Raw genomic sequence first — 20,479 nt, forward strand, 5'->3', positions numbered from 1 at the left:
ACCACATGTCATGCATTTTTGTTCCACACACACATGCTGTATTTTGCCATGTATGTTTGTTTTGATACGTTCACTTCTCGTGTCATCCTGGATGTGTAAAAGGGACCTTCTGTAAACTACAACTGTACATTTTTGTCTCTTGTCTAAGTGAAGCCGTTTCTGACTGAATTTCTCTTTCTTTTGTTTTCTTTTTCAATTATTTTATGTTATACTTTCTGTTTCCTCCTTTTTTCTTTTTATTTGAATTATTGTTGAAGAAACATCCGATCGAAGTCCGCAAAGAACACAGCCTTCTGGCTACCCTCACAAACATGTCTTTTCAACGAGATCTTATCAGGCGTGGCCGCCTGTTCCTGTCGCCGTCCCTGGCCAAGCCAAGTCTGGGTTTGGCTCCCTCTCCAGCTCATCGTCCAACACACCTTCTGCCTCTCCACTAAAGTCTGTCTGGTCCATCAACTCAGCCTCCCCCATTAAAACAAACATTCCCGGATCACCTGTCTCTTCTGTTAAGTCAGTTAGTGACATGGTCTCTCCCATCCGATCGTACAGAACCAGCTCCTCTCCCATCAAAACTGTAGTTCAACATGCACAGTACCCAGGCCAGGTTACCCCAAGTCCCCTGGCGTCACCTGCAAAAAGTGCTTCAGACAGTGTGTCTATGAAAGGACTTGCAGCATTGTCAGCCAGGACTTCCCCTCCAGGAGGAAGTCCTCTTCTTGAGAGGAGGTCAATAGCAATGACACCTCCAACATCTCCCAAATCCTCCCTCAGTATGTTCAGTTCCCCTCTGTCATACAAGACCGTTGTGGGGGGTTCTACTGGTACGGTATCATCTTCCTCCCCCATCAAAACTGTCCCCGGCCTCTCCTCTGTCCGTTCCTTTTCCTCAGATGTGTCAGGCCCCGCACGGAACCTCTTCTCCTCACTGTCGTCACCACTTAAATCCAACACCCCTCAAAGTGCTGCAGCTCTGATCAATGGAACTGTGTCACCAGCACAGTATCGCTCCTCCTCCCCAACGTCTCTCCTCGCCAGCAGTCTCCAAGAAAGAATACAAGCAACCACAAATGCTGCGACAACAAGTGTCAATGCAGCATTTGATGAGGTTGAAAAAACATTCAATTCTTGCTCGGCTGGCTATGGCACCTTAAAATCATTGTCCTCATCTGCATCCTCCTCATATCAGTCCATTAGGTCCTCAGCATCTAGTTCCCTTTACAACTCATTAAGGTCCCCTCCTAATCCCACCACTGCTGGAACATCCAGCACAGTGACGGTTCCTGTGTATTCTGTTATCCATGTACTGCCAGAGCCCCAGTTTAAAAAGTTACCAGAGGTGTCCGGGTCAACTGCTACTATTCTGTCCCCACGTAAGACTGTGCCCACAGAAATTAATCCTCAATTGCAGTCTCCCTTTGCCAGAACTCTTTCCCCTACCAAACCTCCACTTCTCTCGTCTGGTTTGAAGTCAAACACATCGCCATTGTCATCCAGCCAAGAAATTCTGAAAGATGTTGCTGATATGAAAGAGGACTTAATACGAATGTCAGCTATTTTGCAGACTGATCCCAACTCTACTACAAGTAAAGGATTTCAGTCTGGTTCTGCAGTGAAGGTAGAAGACGAAGAGCCATACAGGATTGTGGAGAAAGTAAAACAAGATTTGGTAAAAGTGAGTGAAATCCTGACTAAAGACACGGCCAAAGAGCCAATGGTAAGGGGGCCCTTGGATGACATTCGCTTCTCAAAAGTACCTGTTGAACAACCACCAAGCAACTGGAGCTATCCCCCAAGATATGAGACTGTGGTTCCTCAAGCAAAAGCAAAAACAATTGAAGACAGAGATTTCAATCTTTCAAAAGTTGTCGATTATCTGGCTAATGATGTTGGTAGCAATTCTTTCTCCAAAATGCACGACACAAAGCATACAATAGATGAGGGCAAGAGAGAAGCGGATGGCAGGGAGAAGCAAAAACGTGTTCTGAAACCCACCATAGCAGTTCAAGAGCAAAAGCTCAAAATGCCTCCAACAAGCATGCGATCATCACCAGCAGACAGAGAGCTAGGTAAAGTGGCTGATGCTCTTTTTGGAGCAGACACTGTGCTGGAATCCCCTGATGATGTATACCATGAACAGGATAAGAGCCCCCTATCAGACAGTGGCTTTGAGACCAGAAGTGAAAGGACCCCTTCTGCCCCCCAGAGCGCTGAAGGCATGGGCCCAAAGGCCCCGTTCCAGGATATCCCTGTTCCCCCAGTGATCACTGAGACTAGGACTGAAGTTGTTCATGTCATAAGGAGCTATGAGCCCCCTGAGGATAATAAACAACCTGCAATGGTGGAGGGAAATCCCATCAGATATATTGATACTGAGTCTAAAGGACATCCTAATCAAGCTCCATCCACCTCTGAGTTGAGTAAGGGATATTCAGTTAAAGTAGTCCCTGATGAGGATCCAATGGGTAAAGGCATACGATTGAAAGAGGAAACGCACATCACTACTACCACCAGAATGGTGTACCACAAACCATCTGGCAATGAAGCTGTATCAGAGAGGTGTGAGGAAACTATGTCTGTTCATGACATAATGAAGGCTTTTCAATCAGGAAAGGACCCTTCAAGGGAACTTGCTGGACTCTTTGAGCACAAATCTGAGGAAACATCGCAGAGATTCTCTGAAGACGTCAAACCAAAGGTTGAAAGAATAATCGAGGTTCACATTGAAAAGGGCAATAAAACAGAACCAACAGAGGTCATCATCAGAGAGACTAAAAACCATTCAGACAATGAAATGTATTACTACCCAGGAAATAGACAAGAGGACAGGGAACCTGAAGAACTTCCTGTATATTTTGACTCCAAATTTAACACTGCCATGGCACATGAGGATAGTCGCCCTAGTTCAGTCCAATTAATGGCAGACGAGTCTTATAAGACCTTGAAATTGCTTAGCCAGCAATCTCTGGAATATAATGAGGATGAATCATCAGAGTTAAGGGGAGAATCTTATAATTTTGCTGAGAAAATGTTATTGTCGGAGAAATTTGACCAGTCCCATCCTGACACTGAGGAACATGTTAGAGAAAGGTCTCACTTTCTCTCACCAGGCAGAAGTCGAAATGAGAATAGGTCAGTAGGCCCAAGAACAGAATATATCTTTCGGTCGTCACGAAATGTGTTTGACACATCAGGTAGAATGGCCAGTGCTGATGATAACTATGACACAATGACAGTTTTGCAGCATTCTTCTGAGCCTGGTAGCCCAAAGCAGTCCGTTTGGTTGCGTGTGTCAGCAGACGACACAGAGAGAAAGGAAAGAGAGCAACTAATGTATGAGGAGAGAGTGGATAGAACTGTAAAAGAGGCAGAAGAAAAGCTCAGTGAGGTATCTCAGTTCTTCAGAGATAAAACCGAGCAGCTCAATGATGAGCTCTCGTCTCCGGAGAGAAAATCTCGCAGACCAGATTTTAGGGAATCACGATCCGGGCCTAGTTCCACACAAAGTAGCCCAGAGAGATCAGTTTATAGGAATGGTGCTAGTGGGGAAGAGTGGAGCAGAGAAAGATTAAGAGACAAGTTTAGCTCTAATGACAGGAAATGTGCCAGTTTACCCAGTAGTCCGGAAAGGAGAGTACTTCTGCAGTCTAGTGATTCAGACTGTAGAAAGCAGGGAGATGGGAAAAGTGAAGGCTCAAAACCTTTTCAGATGTCTTCTTCCAAAGTAAGCGCAGTAAGGCTCAAGTTTGAACAAGAGGCTCAAAGACAAGCTACGGGTTCTCAAGGTGACCAAATTTCTAATCCTCCAGTAAGGAAGCTCCATGAAAGTAAGCTTCCTGTGTACCAAGTATTTGGTGGTTCTAACAATCCCAAAACACCAGACAGTCCAATAAGCCAGAGAAGAGGTCAAGAAAGTGACTCCAAGCTCTCACCCACACATCAAGCCTGTGGGAAAAATCAGGAGGACAAGAAGTTATTCAAAACATGGGAGAACCATGGATATGGGAACTATAAGCCCCAATCCCCAAAATTATCTCAAGCATTAGTCCACGATTCTCTAAAAGATGATAATAATAGTGATTTACAAAGAAAGGAAACTACTAAGAAAGTTATTTACCATGAATTTGTTGTCAACGAGAGTCCAAATAGCAATGACGGTCTAAAAAAAAACTCGGAATCTCAAATTCCTGTAAGAAAATCATCTAATTTTTCTGAAAATCACAGAGCCTCATCTTTACAATTAGATGCCACTGTTGAATCACATGAGAAGGAAAGCTCTCGTACGCCCGTCCTAGTTCGAAACCTGATGCATAGTAGCTTTGAATCCAACAAATCTACTTGTGGATCATCAGGGAAATCCACAGACTCAGACTGTAGCCAGTCAAATATTACTTGTAATGGTATTGACAGTGACCAAATAGAGTATTTGGATCACGGAACTCCTGCAGTTATCACAGAAAGTTTCAAAGATATCAAACCCTTACCTGTGTACGTCAGCATTGACGTGGGCAAGCAGTATGAGAAAGAAACAGCTTCCGGGCAGCTGGGAACATACAAAAAAATAGTAAGCCATGAGAGTAGGACCATACATGAGACCAGGGGAACATTTTACACAGTCAAACAAAAGCAGTCTCCATCTCCTCAAGGTAATCCAGAAGATGACACTCTAGAACAAGTGACATTCATGGACAGCTCTGGGAAGAGTCCTATTACTCCCGAGACGCCAAGCTCAGAGGACGTTACCCTGACCTCAAGAATGCCTGACTATGTGATTGGCTCCATGGCTGGCATGCCAAGTCCCATCCCAGAGGAGTCAGAAGAGGAAGACGGTAAGACCTTCATCTACAAGGAGCCTTCAAGGGAAAAATCTAAGCAAGTAGCTTCAGAGAATAACAGCAAGAAACAGGAAGTGGGGAAACAGAAGTCAAAAGGGGAGAAGAGAGTTCCTTATATAGAGTTTCCACCACCTCCTCCTTTGGACACAGAGCAGTCAGACCCTGAGAAAAGAAAGTCTTGTGCATCCTCTGAGACAGAGACAGAAATGATGGAAGTAAACCTCCAGGAGGAGCATGACAATCACTTTTTAGCCGAGCCGATCATAAGGGTCCAGCCTCCATCCCCCATTCCTCCTGGAGCTGATAACAGCGACTCCAGTGATGAGGAGTCTGTCTTCCATCCCATCCCTGTCAAAAAGTACACCTTCAAAATGAAAGAGGAGGGGGAGAAACGCTCAAAACACCGAAAATCAGAGAAGAATGGAAATAAGGAGGTTGGGATCAATTGTGTTGTCAAGGGGGAGGATGATGAAATAGAACAAAATGGGAATGACCAAACACTCACTGACTGCTCCATAGCAACCACTGCTGAATTTTCCCATGACACAGATGCCACTGAGATTGACTCATTAGATGGTTATGATTTTCAGGATGAGGACGATGGACTGAGTGAGGACCCAAAAACATCCAGTCTATCCAATGATGGAAAAACAGCTGATCGCTCCTTCGGTCTTTCTAAGCTGGAAGTGATTGAAGAAGAGAAGTGTGAGGATGGAGGAAATACAGGGACTTCAAAAAACAATCCAACTTCTACAAAAAGCAGTGGAGAAGAAATAGATTACACCCTTGAAGGAAGACATCCAGAAAGGCAGAGCTTCGCAGACAACTACTTTGGGTACCAACTTGAAGAGGAGCTAAACTCAACCTTTAAAACAGTAGCCACAAAAGGCCTCGACTTTGACCCCTGGTCCACCAAAGGGAGCGATCATGATGGAGTTTATGACTCCAAAACCAAAGACGAAGATCCCAAGCCCTTTGGTTTATCGGTGGAGGACAAATCACAGGCTACAACACCTGACACAACACCTGCTCGAACACCGACTGATGAGAGCACACCAACTAGTGAGCCTAACCCCTTCCCTTTCCACGAAGGGAAGATGTTTGAGATGACCCGCAGTGGTGCTATTGACATGAGCAAGCGGGACTTTGTTGAAGAGAGGCTTCAGTTTTTTCAGATTGGTGAGCATTCCTCTGACCCTCTAACAGGGGAAAAGGGGAGAGGGGGCAAGATCCTGGGTGTAATTTCCTCTCAATCAAAAACAGGGGAGAGGGCCACAGTAGATGGGAAGGTGAAGGTTATAGATACAACCACAGGCAGCAGCACAACACCAGCAGCAGCAACAGCAAAATGCAGCCCTTCGCACCCTGGCAGTGACACTGGCTATGCTGGTACTGAAGTACCCCCCTGTGAAGCCATAGTTGAAACCGCATCCTCGTGCACAATCACAGCCTCCAAGGTTGATCCAAAATTACGCACCCCTATTAAGATGGGCATAGCTGCCTCTATAACTGTGAAAAAAGACTCAGGGGATCGCACCGATTTTAAAGCTGAGATATCAGAGGGCCAGATGGTGCCAGAATATATAAGTATAGAGGGTCAGTGTACGGAGGGCCTGTCTAGCAAAGACATAGAGGCCAAGTCAGAGAGAAGAGATTACCCCTCTGAAAACAGCAACAACAATAATAACCTCGAGTCCTCCAGCATTCAGGCCAACTACATTCAGTGTGGCAGTGTGGTGTTCAATCTGCAGTCCTCCTCTGAGCCCACACTTCAGAAAGCCAGCAGGATAGAAACATTGTGTTGTAGGGATTTAGACGAAAAAGTAGAAATCAGTAATCGCAGTCAAGTGCAGCCACAGCAGCAGCAAAGTGTACCAGTTAAAGAGAGTGAAGTGAAGCTGCCCAGGTCCAGGCTTCCAGTGAAAGCATCAGGGCGGTCGATTCACACCCAGGGATCAGCCATAGGCAAGCAGAAGCCCAAACAAGCAGTAAAAATTGAAACCAGGAAAAGGGGAGAGCCAGCCATTGCCAAAGTTGAACCAAGGTCTAGGATACCAGTCAAGGATATTAAGAAGGGCAGCTCCACAGCCGCAGCTAGCTCACCACATTCAGTTAGGGTTACCTCACGGCCAACAAGGCCATTGGCTAGTGAAAGAGCAGCCATAAGGTTGCCCTCGAGGTTACCACTGAAGGATAGGCATCAGGTCGGTAAGGCGTCAGGTGAGGGAACGTCCAGGCAGGAGAGACAGGAGAACCCTAGCGAGGTTTGTAAGCGCACCATTGAATACTTTAAAGACATTAGCGGAGAGACGATAAAGTTGGTGGACCGCCTGTCAGACGAGGAGAAAAAGAAGCAGACAGAGCAGTCGGAGGAAGACAGCACCTCTCGGAGCACCTCTCTGTCAGACACCTCGCAGCCTTCCCAACCGTCCCAGCCCTCCCACTCGTCCAAGTCTGGTAGAAGTTCGAGGGCTGAAGCCGGGGCACCATCCGTAGGGGCAAAGGTGGCGACGATGGACAGGGCTTCTGGCAGTCAGAGGAGCAGGAGGAGTAGGCGGACTGGTGGGAAGGAGGGCAGTCAGGGACTCACAGGGTCTCGAACACCTCCCATCGCAGAGATCAAGCCTAGTTTGTAAAATTTTCACACTATCAAATACATATATATACATATATATATATTGACCTATTTCACTTATAGTTGCATGATGTGTTGTGGTCGTTGAATTGATTGACTGGAATGCCTGTGGCGTGTTTACATATATGTATATATATATTCTCTTAACACAGTGGGTGTCATTGCACCATGAGCACCGATGTACTTGTGTCCTGTATCGTCTCTCTTTCAAGATTCCTTTTTACTCTGTCTCCTCCCCCCCCCCCCCCCCCCCCTTCCCCTTTTCTCCAACCTTGTGTGCCCTGTGTAGTAGAGTAGCAAGCCAGTTGTAGTGACTGCTACACTGGCACAACCTGTTTGACAATTTCTGGTTTGTTTGTCTCTGTTCAGGGCAAAGTTGTCGTAGTTATGGTTGTAGTCTCGTCAAAATTTTTCATACATTCAACTGTCATAGTAGTTTCTGCAAAGAACATCATAAAGCGCATGTTGACCATTTAGATTTAACCTAGAACTTTCCACCCTACATTTTTAGCTTAAAGTTGTGGTATGCTTTGTTTTGTGTGGTTCTCATGATAGTTAATGCCTGCTAAAATGTTACATAACACAAATAGCTGTAGAACACCACATGAAGTGTGAAATGCCTTTTCTTGCCATCATGCAAAAGAACAATTCAACATTTTGTGCAACCACTGAATTATAGTAAATAATTTTACTTGCAATCCAGTTATCTTGAAATGTAAACTGGAAAAATGGCCAGAAAAGGAGATTTTTTTTTTTTCTCTTAACATGTGAGTAAAGTAGCATCCATAATCTTAATGACTCATTGTCCTCTGTTTTTCCAGGTCCCCAAAGTCCTTGTGAGCGGACAGATTTGCGTATGGCCATTGTAGCAGATCACCTGGGACTCAGCTGGACAGGTGAGGAAATTGGGGAGTTATTATGATCCAATATTCTGGCCAGTGGGTGTACACTACAACGGTTATGTACTGCTTCTAAGAGTCTCAGTTTGTGTGTCCCGTCACAGAGCTGGCTCGGGAGATGAACTTCACGGTGGACGAGATCAACCACATTAGATTGGAGAACCCCAACTCACTGACAGCACAGAGCTTCATGCTATTAAAGAAGTGGGTTAGCCGGGAAGGGAAAAACGCCACAAGTAAGACTTTTTATATGTGAAGTCATATCTTCTGTCTGTGTTAGCTCGATGTTTCAGCACACCTTTCAGCCTCCACAACCTTCTGCGTAAGGTTATCTTAAAAGGTTTACCTCATGTTTTTTTGTATCATGTTGACTTTATGTTTTTGTGTCATTTCATTTTCCACAGCGGATGCCTTGACTGCAGTGCTGACCAAAGTCAATCGGATGGATATTGTGACTTTGCTGGAGGGCCCAATTTTTGACTATGGTAACATTTCCGGCACGAGATGTTTTGCTGATGATCATGCGGTTTTCCGGGATCAGGCTGATGGTAAAGTTTAGCTCTGATTAGCTGATCTATTACCTCTCCCTGCTACCATGTTGTTGTTGTTTTTGCATGCACCACATTGCATGTATCATGTCTCGTGCTAATGCCTAATTCTTTATATTTTTAAAGATGATGTGGGTTTCGTAGCAGACTAAAAATTGTGTTTGGACAACTGGTTTATACATTTTAATAGCACTTCTGTGCTTGCAGGACTATTTCTTGCCTGAATTAAGATTGAATACATGACTACGGTGTAACAGTTGTCACAAATGAACAATCTTTACAAGAGTATCGTGTTTTAAGTGCATGCTTTAAGATACTAAGATAATATTTTCCATCACATCTGAGTAAAGTGTAGATTATGTGACTGTTTAACGGTTTTATACAGTGTAGTTCCCCTAGTGCTCCTCCAGTTCCTCTGAGCCTTCCTTGGATAGATGACAATACCGCTTCCTCTCTTCCGGTTCCTCCTGCCTCCCATCACCTCCCCCTCAGCAGCACCCATTGCTGATAATGGCACATAACAGCTCCTAACTTTTTAAGTCACAAATTGCTGAGATCCATCCCTCTGCACAAGTCACACTATTTATTCATTTTCCTGTTTTGTTTCAATTCAGCACTGACAGTCATTTTCCATTCTCTCCTGTTCTATTCTTTTTGTATCAATCCATGCCTACCCTTTAGTGTGTGTGATTATTCCATTGATTCCGAGCAGTCCTGCCTTCATCCTGCATACAAACCCATCCATCCCATCCCCTCCCCTCACACCTAGAGCCTTGACCCCACGCCGCTCTCCAAGTTACGAGTTCTCCATTTCACTCAAAGACTTGGCACCCCCTTCGCGACTGGAAAAACACTTCAACTTTCTTCCACCGCCTCTTAAATGCCTCAATCCTCAGTGCACCCCTTATGACCCACGGCATTCCCCTGCCCTTCCTTTCTCACCGCATCCATCCTCCCCTATCCCACTCATCACTTCACCAGCACCTTCATATTTACCATCCTCACCCCCAGCCTCTCCCGCTCGAACAGACCCAGCAGCTGCAGATTTATCCCGAAGCGCCTCTGAACTCACCTATGATGCTAGTACCTGTTTTGAACCTACACCCACAGTCTTCCCCATTGCACCCCCCCTTGCTGCCCCCAACCTACTTGAACGTGCTATGACACCCGTTTCTTCAGCTTCCGTCGCCGGCTCGCCTAGCGGGGCTGCTTCCTCTCGGCCGGTCTCCCCTCTCTCCATGCCTGCTGTGTCTCCCGGTGGGTCCTGCTGCCCGAGCCCAAATCCCCTGTCCCCACCCCTCCTCTTCCTGGTTCCTTGCCATGCATGCCCTTGCGCTTGTCCGCCTCCCACTGGCACCCGCATCGACCCAACTTCATTAGAAATATTAATGTAGCATGCTCTATATGATTGGCTCTCAAACTAGGGTCCCCACACCCTCAGGGGTCCGCAAGCCGTAGCTTGGAGGTCCTCAAAATAATTTACGATGGATTTTTTTGTATCAAAGAAATTGCACACCAACTGTACAAATAGGGACTGGAACACCAATAAAAGATACATAATAAACCAGTTACTACCCCCTACCATAGCTTTGAGCCACTTAATTGCTCTAATTTCATTTTGACGTATCATCTCATAAATCTGACATCTGTGCCTGGTTAACGTGTTTTTTTGTTTTGTTTTGTTTTTAGTTTTTTAGAAGAAAATTCATTTATTGCAGGAATAAAGCCGTACATTTTCATCAATATAGTCTTTATTTATTTTTTGGAGCATAAAGATGTCTTTTACAGGATAAAAGGGATAGTATTACAAGAATAAAGTTGTATTTTTTTAAATTCACTTGTTAAAATGTGACTTTCTTCCCTTGTTAAATCTTGACAATATCATCACATCGCAGCTTTATCTTGGGAAAATACGACTTTATTCTCGGAAGAGTAAGGCTTTTTTTTATCCCTATAAAAAGGTCATTGGAACCAAAAGATTTGAGAACCCCTGCTCTATATTTCACCTCTCATCTGTCAACTATCTCATGTGAGCATGTAGCCGCCACTGTTTAATATGACCTGCTGTATTTTGCTCCTTTAAAAACCCGTGGGTTGAAATTCAGGTTTACTTAAAACGTATACAGTACTTTTTTTTTCATACATTTCACTGGTTATGTCTGCTGTTAAGCTACCTGCTTCCCACTTAAGCCTCAGTGCCATTGTCCATGTCTTAGACGTATGCGTGTTTGTCTGTGTTTTCAAATCTTAGCATGTTTTGGTGTCCATTTATCATCATGTCACCCACAGATTATCAGAGCATTCTAGCCGAGTTGCATTCCCCCGCTGCACTGCACTCCGACCCACATTTCCTGGTGCCTGAACTTCCCGTCACACCCAACCCTTCCCCTGTCCACCACCAGCACTACCATTATCCACAGCCCGACTGCCCTTGGCCGGTCGACTCCCAGCCTCAGCCCCCACTGTGGAGCCCAGAGATAAAGCCTGGTAGCTCACACGAGAGTCCCGCTAGATCCTGTCAGCTTGCCCAGTCCCTTTCGGCTTTTGACCTCCCTGATCGTGTCCCGTCCAAGGTGCAAAAGCCCCATATCGCCCTGAACGACCAGCTGCTTTTGAGCGAGGAGGAGGACAGATCTTATCAAGAAATGGAGCGGAGCCGCAAGCCCAAGTCACACACTGTCCCCGCAATGTGTGAGTTAGACGTCAGCATGGCCTACTCAACATCATCCTCTTCAGTCTCATCTGCATCATCAGTAACCCCTTCAACACCTGACAGAGCACAAATGGGAGATAGAAATGTAATACATGTGGACATGTATATTAGAGGAGAAGTGTCAAAAGGAAAGGGTAAGGTCGATGAGACGGTTGCGGTGGAGGGAAATGTATTTGTGGAAAGCTGGGTAGAGCAGGACTTGATTAAAAATGTGGAAAGAAAATGTGAGATGGTGACAAAGGATAGGTGTCACCACGAGGCGGAAAAGAACATTTTGACAGGACAAAAAGAAGAGGCAGAGGAGCAGATTAATGTGTTTGGAGCTGGGTTAGTAGTTGAGACTGACAAAGAGGGTATAGATGAAACAGCCAAGGTACAGCAAGTAGAAGTGAACAATGAAGAAAGGGTCCACCGTGGGGACAGTACGGAGGTTGCTGAGAAAGTACTGCGATGTGAAGACAGAGGCACTTGCCAGGACAAGTCTGCAAGCAACTTGACCCTTCAGGAATGGGCTGAGGCCCTTTGGGACCATCAGCCCACCAATTATGAGTCTAATGAGGAGGAGGATGGAGGAGGAAATAATGAGATCCCAAAAAAGTATTTTGGTTCCCGACATGAAAAGATGAAGACTGAAGGCTCAGAGGAGAAGGAGGAGGACCTGGAGATGACTACCAAGGCCAGAGATCTGGAGATTCCCAATCGAACTGAACAGCCAGAAAAAGACATGTGCTCGCTTTCAGGTTGGCAGAGTGACTCATCCAGCGTAAACGTGGAGCCACCAACGCCGGGCCGCAGCTCGGATCTGCTGGACAAGCGGGAAAGGTGCGTTTTTTCCGTTTGTTAAAATCCAAGAGCCACTCGAAAACGTCCGTCCTAATTCTGCGTCTCTCCTCAGCCACGAGAACTCGAGCGATTCAGTTACTTCCTCATCCAGAGGCGAATCAGGGAGGTCCCGGCAGAACGGCGACAACTCAAGAACCTCACCTCAGAGCGGCTCATCAGAGTCAGTGAATGGCAGAAAGGAAGAGGGAACGCTGGTGTCTGAGAAGAAAGTCCAGGTAGTTCTGACAAACCTATTTGAACAACAGTTTGCTTCACGTGAGTCTAAGGCTGGATTTACAATGCATGTCCGATTGCCCAATTACGATTTAATGCCGATATCCAAAAGTAAATTTCCATTTACATTTTAAGTGACACCGGAATGGCTGTCTGCAATTATTTTGCTTATTTAATGATCAACACACTTCTAATCTTGCCAATGTAGACCATGTTATGTGTCTGTAATCTGTCGGTGTATCTTAGATTTAGTGAATGTTTTTTTTAAATGCGTTTGGTTTGTATGACATTCGTAATTGACTGGATATGTATGTATGTATATATAATAACTCACATTGGAACACATCAATACACAATGTATCACATTTTTATCCACATTTGGAAGAGTCCTGGCAGCACGGTGGACGACTGGTTAGAGCGTCTGCCTCACAGTTCTGAGGACCGGGGTTCAATCCCTCGGCCCCCGCCTGTGCATGTTCTCCCCGTGCCTGTGTGGGTTTTCTCCGGGCACTCCCATTTCCTCCCACATCCCAAAAACATGCATGATAGGTTAATTGACAACTCTAAATTGCCCGTAACTGCGAATAGTTGTTTGTTTGTATGTGCCCTGCGATTGGCTGGCAACCAGTTCAGGGTGTACCCCGCCTCCTGCCCGATTATAGCTGGGATAGGCTCCAGCATGCCCGCGTCCCTAGTGAGGAGAAGCGGCTCAGAAAATGGATGGATGGATGGATGGAAGAGTCCTGATTCCAATATGAAAAAATATGGTATGCCATGATCATGGTATACCTCCTCAAAAAAGGGTGCGACCAAATCATGTGTTGGTGCGACCAAGTGAAAAAGTTGATCGCACCAGTGCTACCATTGCAAAAGTTAGTGTTGTCGAGCCCTGTCCCAACCGTGTCACTTGAGAGCAACAAATTAGAATTATCACTTGAACAAGGCAGTGTAAATCCAGCCCTTTCCCTTTGGTTCTGTTAAACAAAACAAAACAAATCTATTGTATAATTGTGCTCAAGAACATTAACTAGGTCTTTCGACAGTGGTGCCGATGGAGCCAAATTGCATGCCTGCGACCACTTTCCCTGCTCCTGACTTCCCCTTATGAGTTTGTGTCATGATGTTTAAAATATGCCTCCTCAGCAGCGAGTTAGTGTAGAGTCCGGATCCGAGGAAGAACAGACAGTAACCACGAGAATCTTCAGACGCCGGCTCATTCTAAAGGTACCCTGCGAGCTTGGGAAGCGACGCTCTGTTTGGCTTGAGGCTGATGTGTTGTTTTGTGTGCTTGGAGTTGGTGCCTCTTTGGGTGTGGTTGCATTAAATAGTATAGGAAAGTATATTTGCATTCCTGAGGTTGTCCTGGTGTGCCTCACTGTGAATACTTTGAGTGTCAAGCATTTGTACTGTTGCTTTAACAGCACATAATAGCGTTGACATTTCTCAATGGATAAGATTTGATCAAACAAGAAATTCAAGGTAGGTGGGCTATTACTGCTCTCAGTAGAAATGCGTTTTGCCTCAAAAATGTTGCGCTTGCAAAAGCAAAGACGTCGAACTGATGTCATAACATGGCCTAAATGCTCAAAGCCGATAGTTGTGAAGCCTCTAGGGGCATATGTCCATGGCATCTGGGGATTGCTTTACGTTTGCTGTCAGAATTTTTCAGAGGGAAATTCAAGTTTGTCACGCTGTTGGAGACTAACCAAATGCTCTATCTCGCTCTCCTCTTGGTGTGGTGATGGTTTGTTGGCAATATTTAGGTGTGGACTGTTTTATTTTGTGGCACTAATGACCAAACATTCACAGGGCGAGGAAGCTAAAAACATATCAGGCGAGACTGTGACCGAGGAGCACTACTTGGACCAAGACGGTAACCTCGTCAGTAGAAAAGTAACGAATCATTTCATGTTCGCGTCCCATTCAGTTACATGGAGAGAAGCAATCTGTAAAACCATCAGTTCTTTTCTCTCTTTGTTGACACACTGAGCAGGTCATCAGGAAGGTAATCTGCCGAATGTCTAGCTCCTCAACAGACAACCACAGGTGCCACAGGGACCTTCACAAAAGTTCCATCCTGCAGAACGACGGGCCTGAGGTTGGCAGAGATAGCCGTCTTGGGTGCAAAGTCTTGATGGCATGCCTATCTTTTGGGGAAAGAATATCTTGAGATGGCTCAACGCTGCAGTCCTCTTTGACAGTAGAGATCTAAACTTCAGAATGTCTTAATTTATGTATGAAAGACCTTCAAAGTACATGTCAGTGCTATGACACGGCAGCTTTAAGTGACACAAATGTTTGATTTTACTGCGTTGGGAAACATTTCGTTTGCTTCACACCGCCGAGATTCTGGGTTTGAATCTCATCTGTGACCATCATGTGTGGGGTTTGCATCTTCTCCCCATCCCTGCGTGGGTTTTCTCTGGGTAATCTATCTTACCCACAACCGAAATGAGGACAAGCGCTAAAGAAGATGGATGTATGGATGGGATGCTCTTTTCTTTTTACTTGACTAAAACACATAAATGTTGCCATTTGAGATGCAACCCTGGATGTTTTGTTTGGGACTGTGTGGTGTCTATTCTACTTTACAACAAAGGAGCTGCTGACTCCGCTTACCAGCCATGGTATTATGTACACCTGCACAATAAAACCCGTTACCTTGATGGGTTATCTTATTTAGCTTCATAAAAGGGTTAAAGATAAGACACAGTGGGCAGTATGATTCAGTAGATTTGTGCACCACTGTGAACTAAAACTACAACATCAATCCATATTTTTTTTATTGCTTACTGCTTATCTGAATCAAGGTTGCAGGGAGCTGGAGCCTATCCTAGCTGAGATTGAGCGAGAGGTTGGGTACACCCTGGACTGGTTGCTAGCCAATCACAGGACACATAGAGAGACAAAGTGAGATGGGCTAAAGCAACTATATTTGTATTAAAATAATATAAATGTAATTTATTTCAATGCAACTCTTGCATTGATTCCCATTACATTTTCAGGCCTACCTAATGTTGTAACTGAGTGGTTTCAGTGGTGAAACCACCTTGAATGCATCTTTCCACTGTTTTCAGTGGAAATTACTGACGAATGAATGCTGTGATTGTATTTTAATAATATTTCCCCCCTTCTCTCTATAACAACGTATTTTTCCTCATCCAGGCGTGGTGTTGGTGTGTAAATAGAGACTACTAACACTAGCTGCTTTCAGATTACAGTGGTTAATGGTTAGAAATTCCTTGTCTCAACTTTATTCCTGTGTGTTCTTGCGTTTTGCAGAAAGAAGGAGGGTCGAGGACCAGCAGGCGAATGGACGAGAGGAGGCCCGGAGATAAAAAGTTTCACTCATAGGGATGGATGGTTGTTCTCTCCACCAGGTAGGCTACAGCAGCTCCATTGCCGTCATGTTGGTACAGACATCAATATTGTAATCCAAAGTTAGGATCGTTTAGGATGCCCATGCTCTGCGCCTCCAACCTACATCCATGTCATTCATTCAGAAGGACCAAAAAAACTGTATTTCCTCAAATTTATTGACCGAACCTCTGAGAGTGCCAGATTGTTTATGAGAGGTAAGGCGTGTATAAGAAAGGCTTTACGAATGATTATGAAGCTTGGCTACGTTAGCTTGACTGTTGTGATTCTCTTACACGGACCTATTATTTTTGAATACATAGAGTATATTGTATATGAATAGCTTCCTATTTCATTATTATTAAAGTCAAATCAGTACTCAGTTTTAGGGGTAGGACCCAATAAGTGTTTTACTTCTTCCTACTCCTATTGTACACTGGCATCGAAGGACAAAATTAACTGCTGCCTTCTTTTATTTTCTTGTTTTGTAATTTTTATTTGATAGCAACCATTCTTGTGTTGAAATTGTTCGTATGTGCTCAATAAAGTTATAAAAAAAGGGGACGTTGCACATGGTGATTTATTGCGTCACAGTTGATTTATTTGAGGTAAGGTGTTTGTTCAAGTGGATGACACACAGGGTGATTCATTGAGTCCCAGTTAATTTATTCATAGTGAGGCGTTTGTTCAAGTGGATGACACAACCCGTGATTAACTGAGACACTGCGTCTGTTAGAGTGCAGGCAAAAATTTGAGGAAATACGGTCGAAACATGTTTTTCCCCAAAATGGCAAAGCATCGCACTATTTGCTCTTGTCTGTGCAAAAGGATTAGTAATGTCTGAGCCTGCTCATTCTCTGGCAGCATTTGTTTTTACAAAAAAAAAAAAAGGTAGGTATATATATATATATATGTGTGTGTGGGTGGGTGTATGTCAATGGGCATCAGTGACAAAGTGCTGTTGAGCAATATTTAACCCTGAGACCTGTGCCTCTGTCTTTTTTGTCCGCCAAATCCCTGACTCAGAGCAGTGTGTCACTTCCAAAAAGAGACCGTTATCCCACTGGCCTCACTGTTAAGCCACACTGCTGTTCGGCCGTATGCTACATGATCGAGGCAGTGCTCCTTCTGTACCCGTGAGAAAATATATTGGCAATGCTGTGAAGTCAAGCAGCACACCCACAGAGCATCAGGTGCTACCATCATACTATAAAAAAAAAAAAAGAAAAGATCAGGACCTGTGTTATTCATGTATGAAATGTAATTCCAGGGCTCCCCCTGGATGTGTGAAGTTTTAAAGCAGACGTATTATGCTAAATGCTCACAATTTAAAACAGTGCCCAGGTGTCGTAATAAAAGGTGTATGAAATAATTTGTTAAAAATACACAAAGGATAAAGAATCACAGCACAATTGGCATGCACTTCTAACACTATATATATATATATATATTTATTTTTATTTTTATTTTTTTTTGCTTGACTGTCCAGTGCTGGGACACTTGGAAGTCAAGTTACAACTGTAATGGTAAGATTTGTGCCTTGGCTCGATAAAGGTTGGGAAACACTGGTCTGGCCAATACTGTGCAGCAGCATCCGAATGATTTTGATGATGATATTTTGAGGTCACAATACAGTATAACATTGTTTCAGCTTTAAATTGACTGATTTGAATGCACTGTTTTGTGTCCTACAGCCATATGGGGACATATTCCACGTTGCTGGGAACAGGGGATATATGAGGGCTGAGGTGTTCCAGTTTGAGGACTTGAGTCCAGCCAGCATCCGCTGCCAACGAGCGGGCTTCACGAGATGAGAGGAGTCAAACCCTCCTCTTGACCCTACAAGGCATGAGCATGAACTAACTCCCTGTCAATCAAAGGGCCTGAGAGGGTGAACGCTCGGACCACAGAACCCACGGGCGAACATTCCGCTTCCTGTTTTTTGGCACGAAAACGGTAGAATCTCTCCATTGGTGTTTCGCTAGGGCTTTCAGGGGAAGCCCTCTGGGGTGCAGGGGGGCTCCTTCGGTCACATCCATACAACTAGGTGCAACCGTTGACCAAAGACGGCGCAATTCACTACAGAGGAAATATGAAGAAGACACAATATGATCAAATGGAACACGTCAGCCAACGTCAACATGTTCAACACTGGCCTTATAGTTATTCTTCCTGAACCCACTGTTGTCAGGATATTAACCGTTTAGGGACTTTTTTCTTCCTTTTTTAAACTAAGAAAACAAGACTTTCTGTATATAGAGTCAGAATGTGTAAAATTTTTGTAATATACTACTGGTAGGGTGGGGTAGGGTCACATTGGGGTGTGGGATCTTTTCAAGTGCTTTGGTAATCCGCTGAAGCAATTACACTTTTCAAAGATTTGCGTGTAACACAGGTTCTTGTAAAAAAATAATAATTTAAAAAAATAAATAAATAAATAAAATAGAAGACATATTAAAGCAGGTATAATGTTTGTACACAGACTGGTTTGATTTTAACTGGAGGACATTTCCAGAAAATCAGTGTTGGGTTAGTCCCATAGTGGGATCTAATCCCGCACCCTTTCAAGAGTATTTTCACGCATGCTGTTCACATTATTTTAAGTACAATTTCTACAAGTTTGCAAAAGCACTGTATGAAAAAAGGCCCTTTTATCTGTGTATACACGTATAGACCGAATGTTTGTCACTGGTTTTATATTTTAAAACGGACAAGGATGGCATTGAAGCGTTTAGCTTTTGTTTGTTGTTGTTGTTGTTTGGTAGGGTAAGAATGGGGGGATAATAACGTGTGCGTGTGTAAAACTGGAGGGGCATCTTGGGAGCGGAATAATCTCGAATGTAAGCACTAGTAGGCGGGCTCGCTATACAACACTGTAACCGTATATTGTGTGTTATTGGCTATAAGGTATAAGAGTCGCTGTACACTGTTTAGACCGTGTCGTCTCACAAATACTGTGTGGTTTCAAATGACAAAAAAAAAAAAAAACGGGCATCCCCCCCAATCAATCTTTTTGGGTGACACAGCTCTCCATTTAAAACCCACTCAGAGATTATTTTTGACTGTAGCTCTATATAGCATCTTGAAAAAACACTGGATGGTCAACAGAGGCTGTTATGTAAGCATCAAATAAATTGTGTTTGACTTGAGACCGTGTGGTATTTAGGCAAGAGATTCTGTATATGCAGTGTCGATTAGAATCATTTCCATCTTTTGTGTGTTGGTTTTCGCGGACCCATAGATCAAGTGTGTTCAGTATCAATATGCTGATGCCAATGCTGTGGACATTAAAACTATGTGACTTTTTCTTTTTCTGGTGGGTGGTACACATCCCCTTACTCCTCAAGTCTATCAGGGGCTCGATGATCCTTTGGTATGGTTGGACTATCGATTTTCTTTCATATGTGTTTTCACCCAGGCGAACTTTTTGATGTACATTTCTTACTAACAGAGTGAAGCCATTGAAATGTAATAATAATTCTAGCACTTTGGTTACCCGAGGTCTTTTAGAGGCGATAACAGCGGCGAGGACACCACAAATGTTTAAAATGTCTTTCGAGATAAAAAAATAACAGACTCAATATTGACCTAAAAAAGACAAAAATAAAAAAGCATTGGTTTTGCAATACAGTTTCTCTTGTGGTCTGTGTGTGTGTCCTTGTGGTGAAATATCGACATGAAGTGAATTTTCATGAAAGGAATTGGGTGGTGGCGGGATCCTGATGTTCTTGGATGCATCACTGGAGCAAAGAGGAAGTTTCCTCTGGGATTTTTGCAAACCGTGACTTAGATCATATTAAACTGGGCTTTCTAAACTAAAGTCAAGTGGGGAGAAACTAAATGTATGTTGCCTGCCTTGATGTATATTAATAAGGATCATAAAAACGTTACAGAGGTCAAATGATTTGGGGCTTGACAGTCAACCATCTATTTCGTATAGCACTTAAAGTGGATTTTTCTCAGGTATCCACTGAACTTACGTATTTACTTTTCTGATGACTTTTGTCTTTTTCTTCCTCCATTTGAAAACAGATCTACTTTCTACTTATGTCAAAGTAAGCTCGTTGTGTTTTTTTTTTTTTTTTTCAACCAGATGCAAATAGAGGGAGGTAAAGTCACCTGCACTTGAGGTCTTGATGGACTGAGTAGATGTTGGGGATTTAGAAAGCGGGGAAAAACTGACAGCACCGACATGGAGGAATGTGAACAAGGAGCATTAGCGACAACAGCAACAGAATCAGAGAAGCAAGATATTCCCCATCCATGGCCTTTTAAGAGAATTGTTTTATGTTGTCGGCTACAAGAATGATTATTGGCAAATGCATTGCGTCTTGTGCCAGCCCAAGAATCACCATCATCTTATATGAAAAAAAAACACATACAGGCAAGGTATTTTTTTCTGTTGTTATCATTTGTTAGTTTCGCATTTTTTTGTCAGT

At 44.0% G+C, this 20,479-nt stretch overlaps 1 protein-coding gene across 14 annotated transcripts in view; it reads left to right on the plus strand.

The window, feature by feature from the left end:
• The window catches only part of LOC133409578 (ankyrin-3-like), a 126,027-nt gene extending 106,361 nt beyond the window's left edge, over positions 1-19,666 (plus strand). For 11 of the 14 annotated variants that reach the window (XM_061689784.1, XM_061689785.1, XM_061689786.1 and 8 more), the window contains 11 exons: positions 258-7,460; positions 8,289-8,363; positions 8,471-8,602; positions 8,771-8,914; positions 11,204-12,449; positions 12,523-12,685; positions 13,827-13,907; positions 14,493-14,576; positions 14,677-14,781; positions 15,966-16,063; positions 17,735-19,666. In XM_061689784.1, the coding sequence (XP_061545768.1) occupies positions 258-7,460; positions 8,289-8,363; positions 8,471-8,602; positions 8,771-8,914; positions 11,204-12,449; positions 12,523-12,685; positions 13,827-13,907; positions 14,493-14,576; positions 14,677-14,781; positions 15,966-16,037 (9,305 nt within the window). In that variant the 3' untranslated portion in view covers positions 16,038-16,063; positions 17,735-19,666. The remainder of the gene's footprint in view (positions 1-257; positions 7,461-8,288; positions 8,364-8,470; positions 8,603-8,770; positions 8,915-11,203; positions 12,450-12,522; positions 12,686-13,826; positions 13,908-14,492; positions 14,577-14,676; positions 14,782-15,965; positions 16,064-17,734) is intronic. The other 3 variants (XM_061689792.1, XM_061689793.1, XM_061689794.1) reach the window with 3 other exon arrangements.
• The last annotated feature ends 813 nt before the right edge of the window (positions 19,667-20,479 follow it).

This window comes from Phycodurus eques, chromosome 11 (assembly GCF_024500275.1).
Source record: "Phycodurus eques isolate BA_2022a chromosome 11, UOR_Pequ_1.1, whole genome shotgun sequence".
Taxonomy (NCBI): Eukaryota; Metazoa; Chordata; class Actinopteri; order Syngnathiformes; family Syngnathidae; genus Phycodurus; species Phycodurus eques.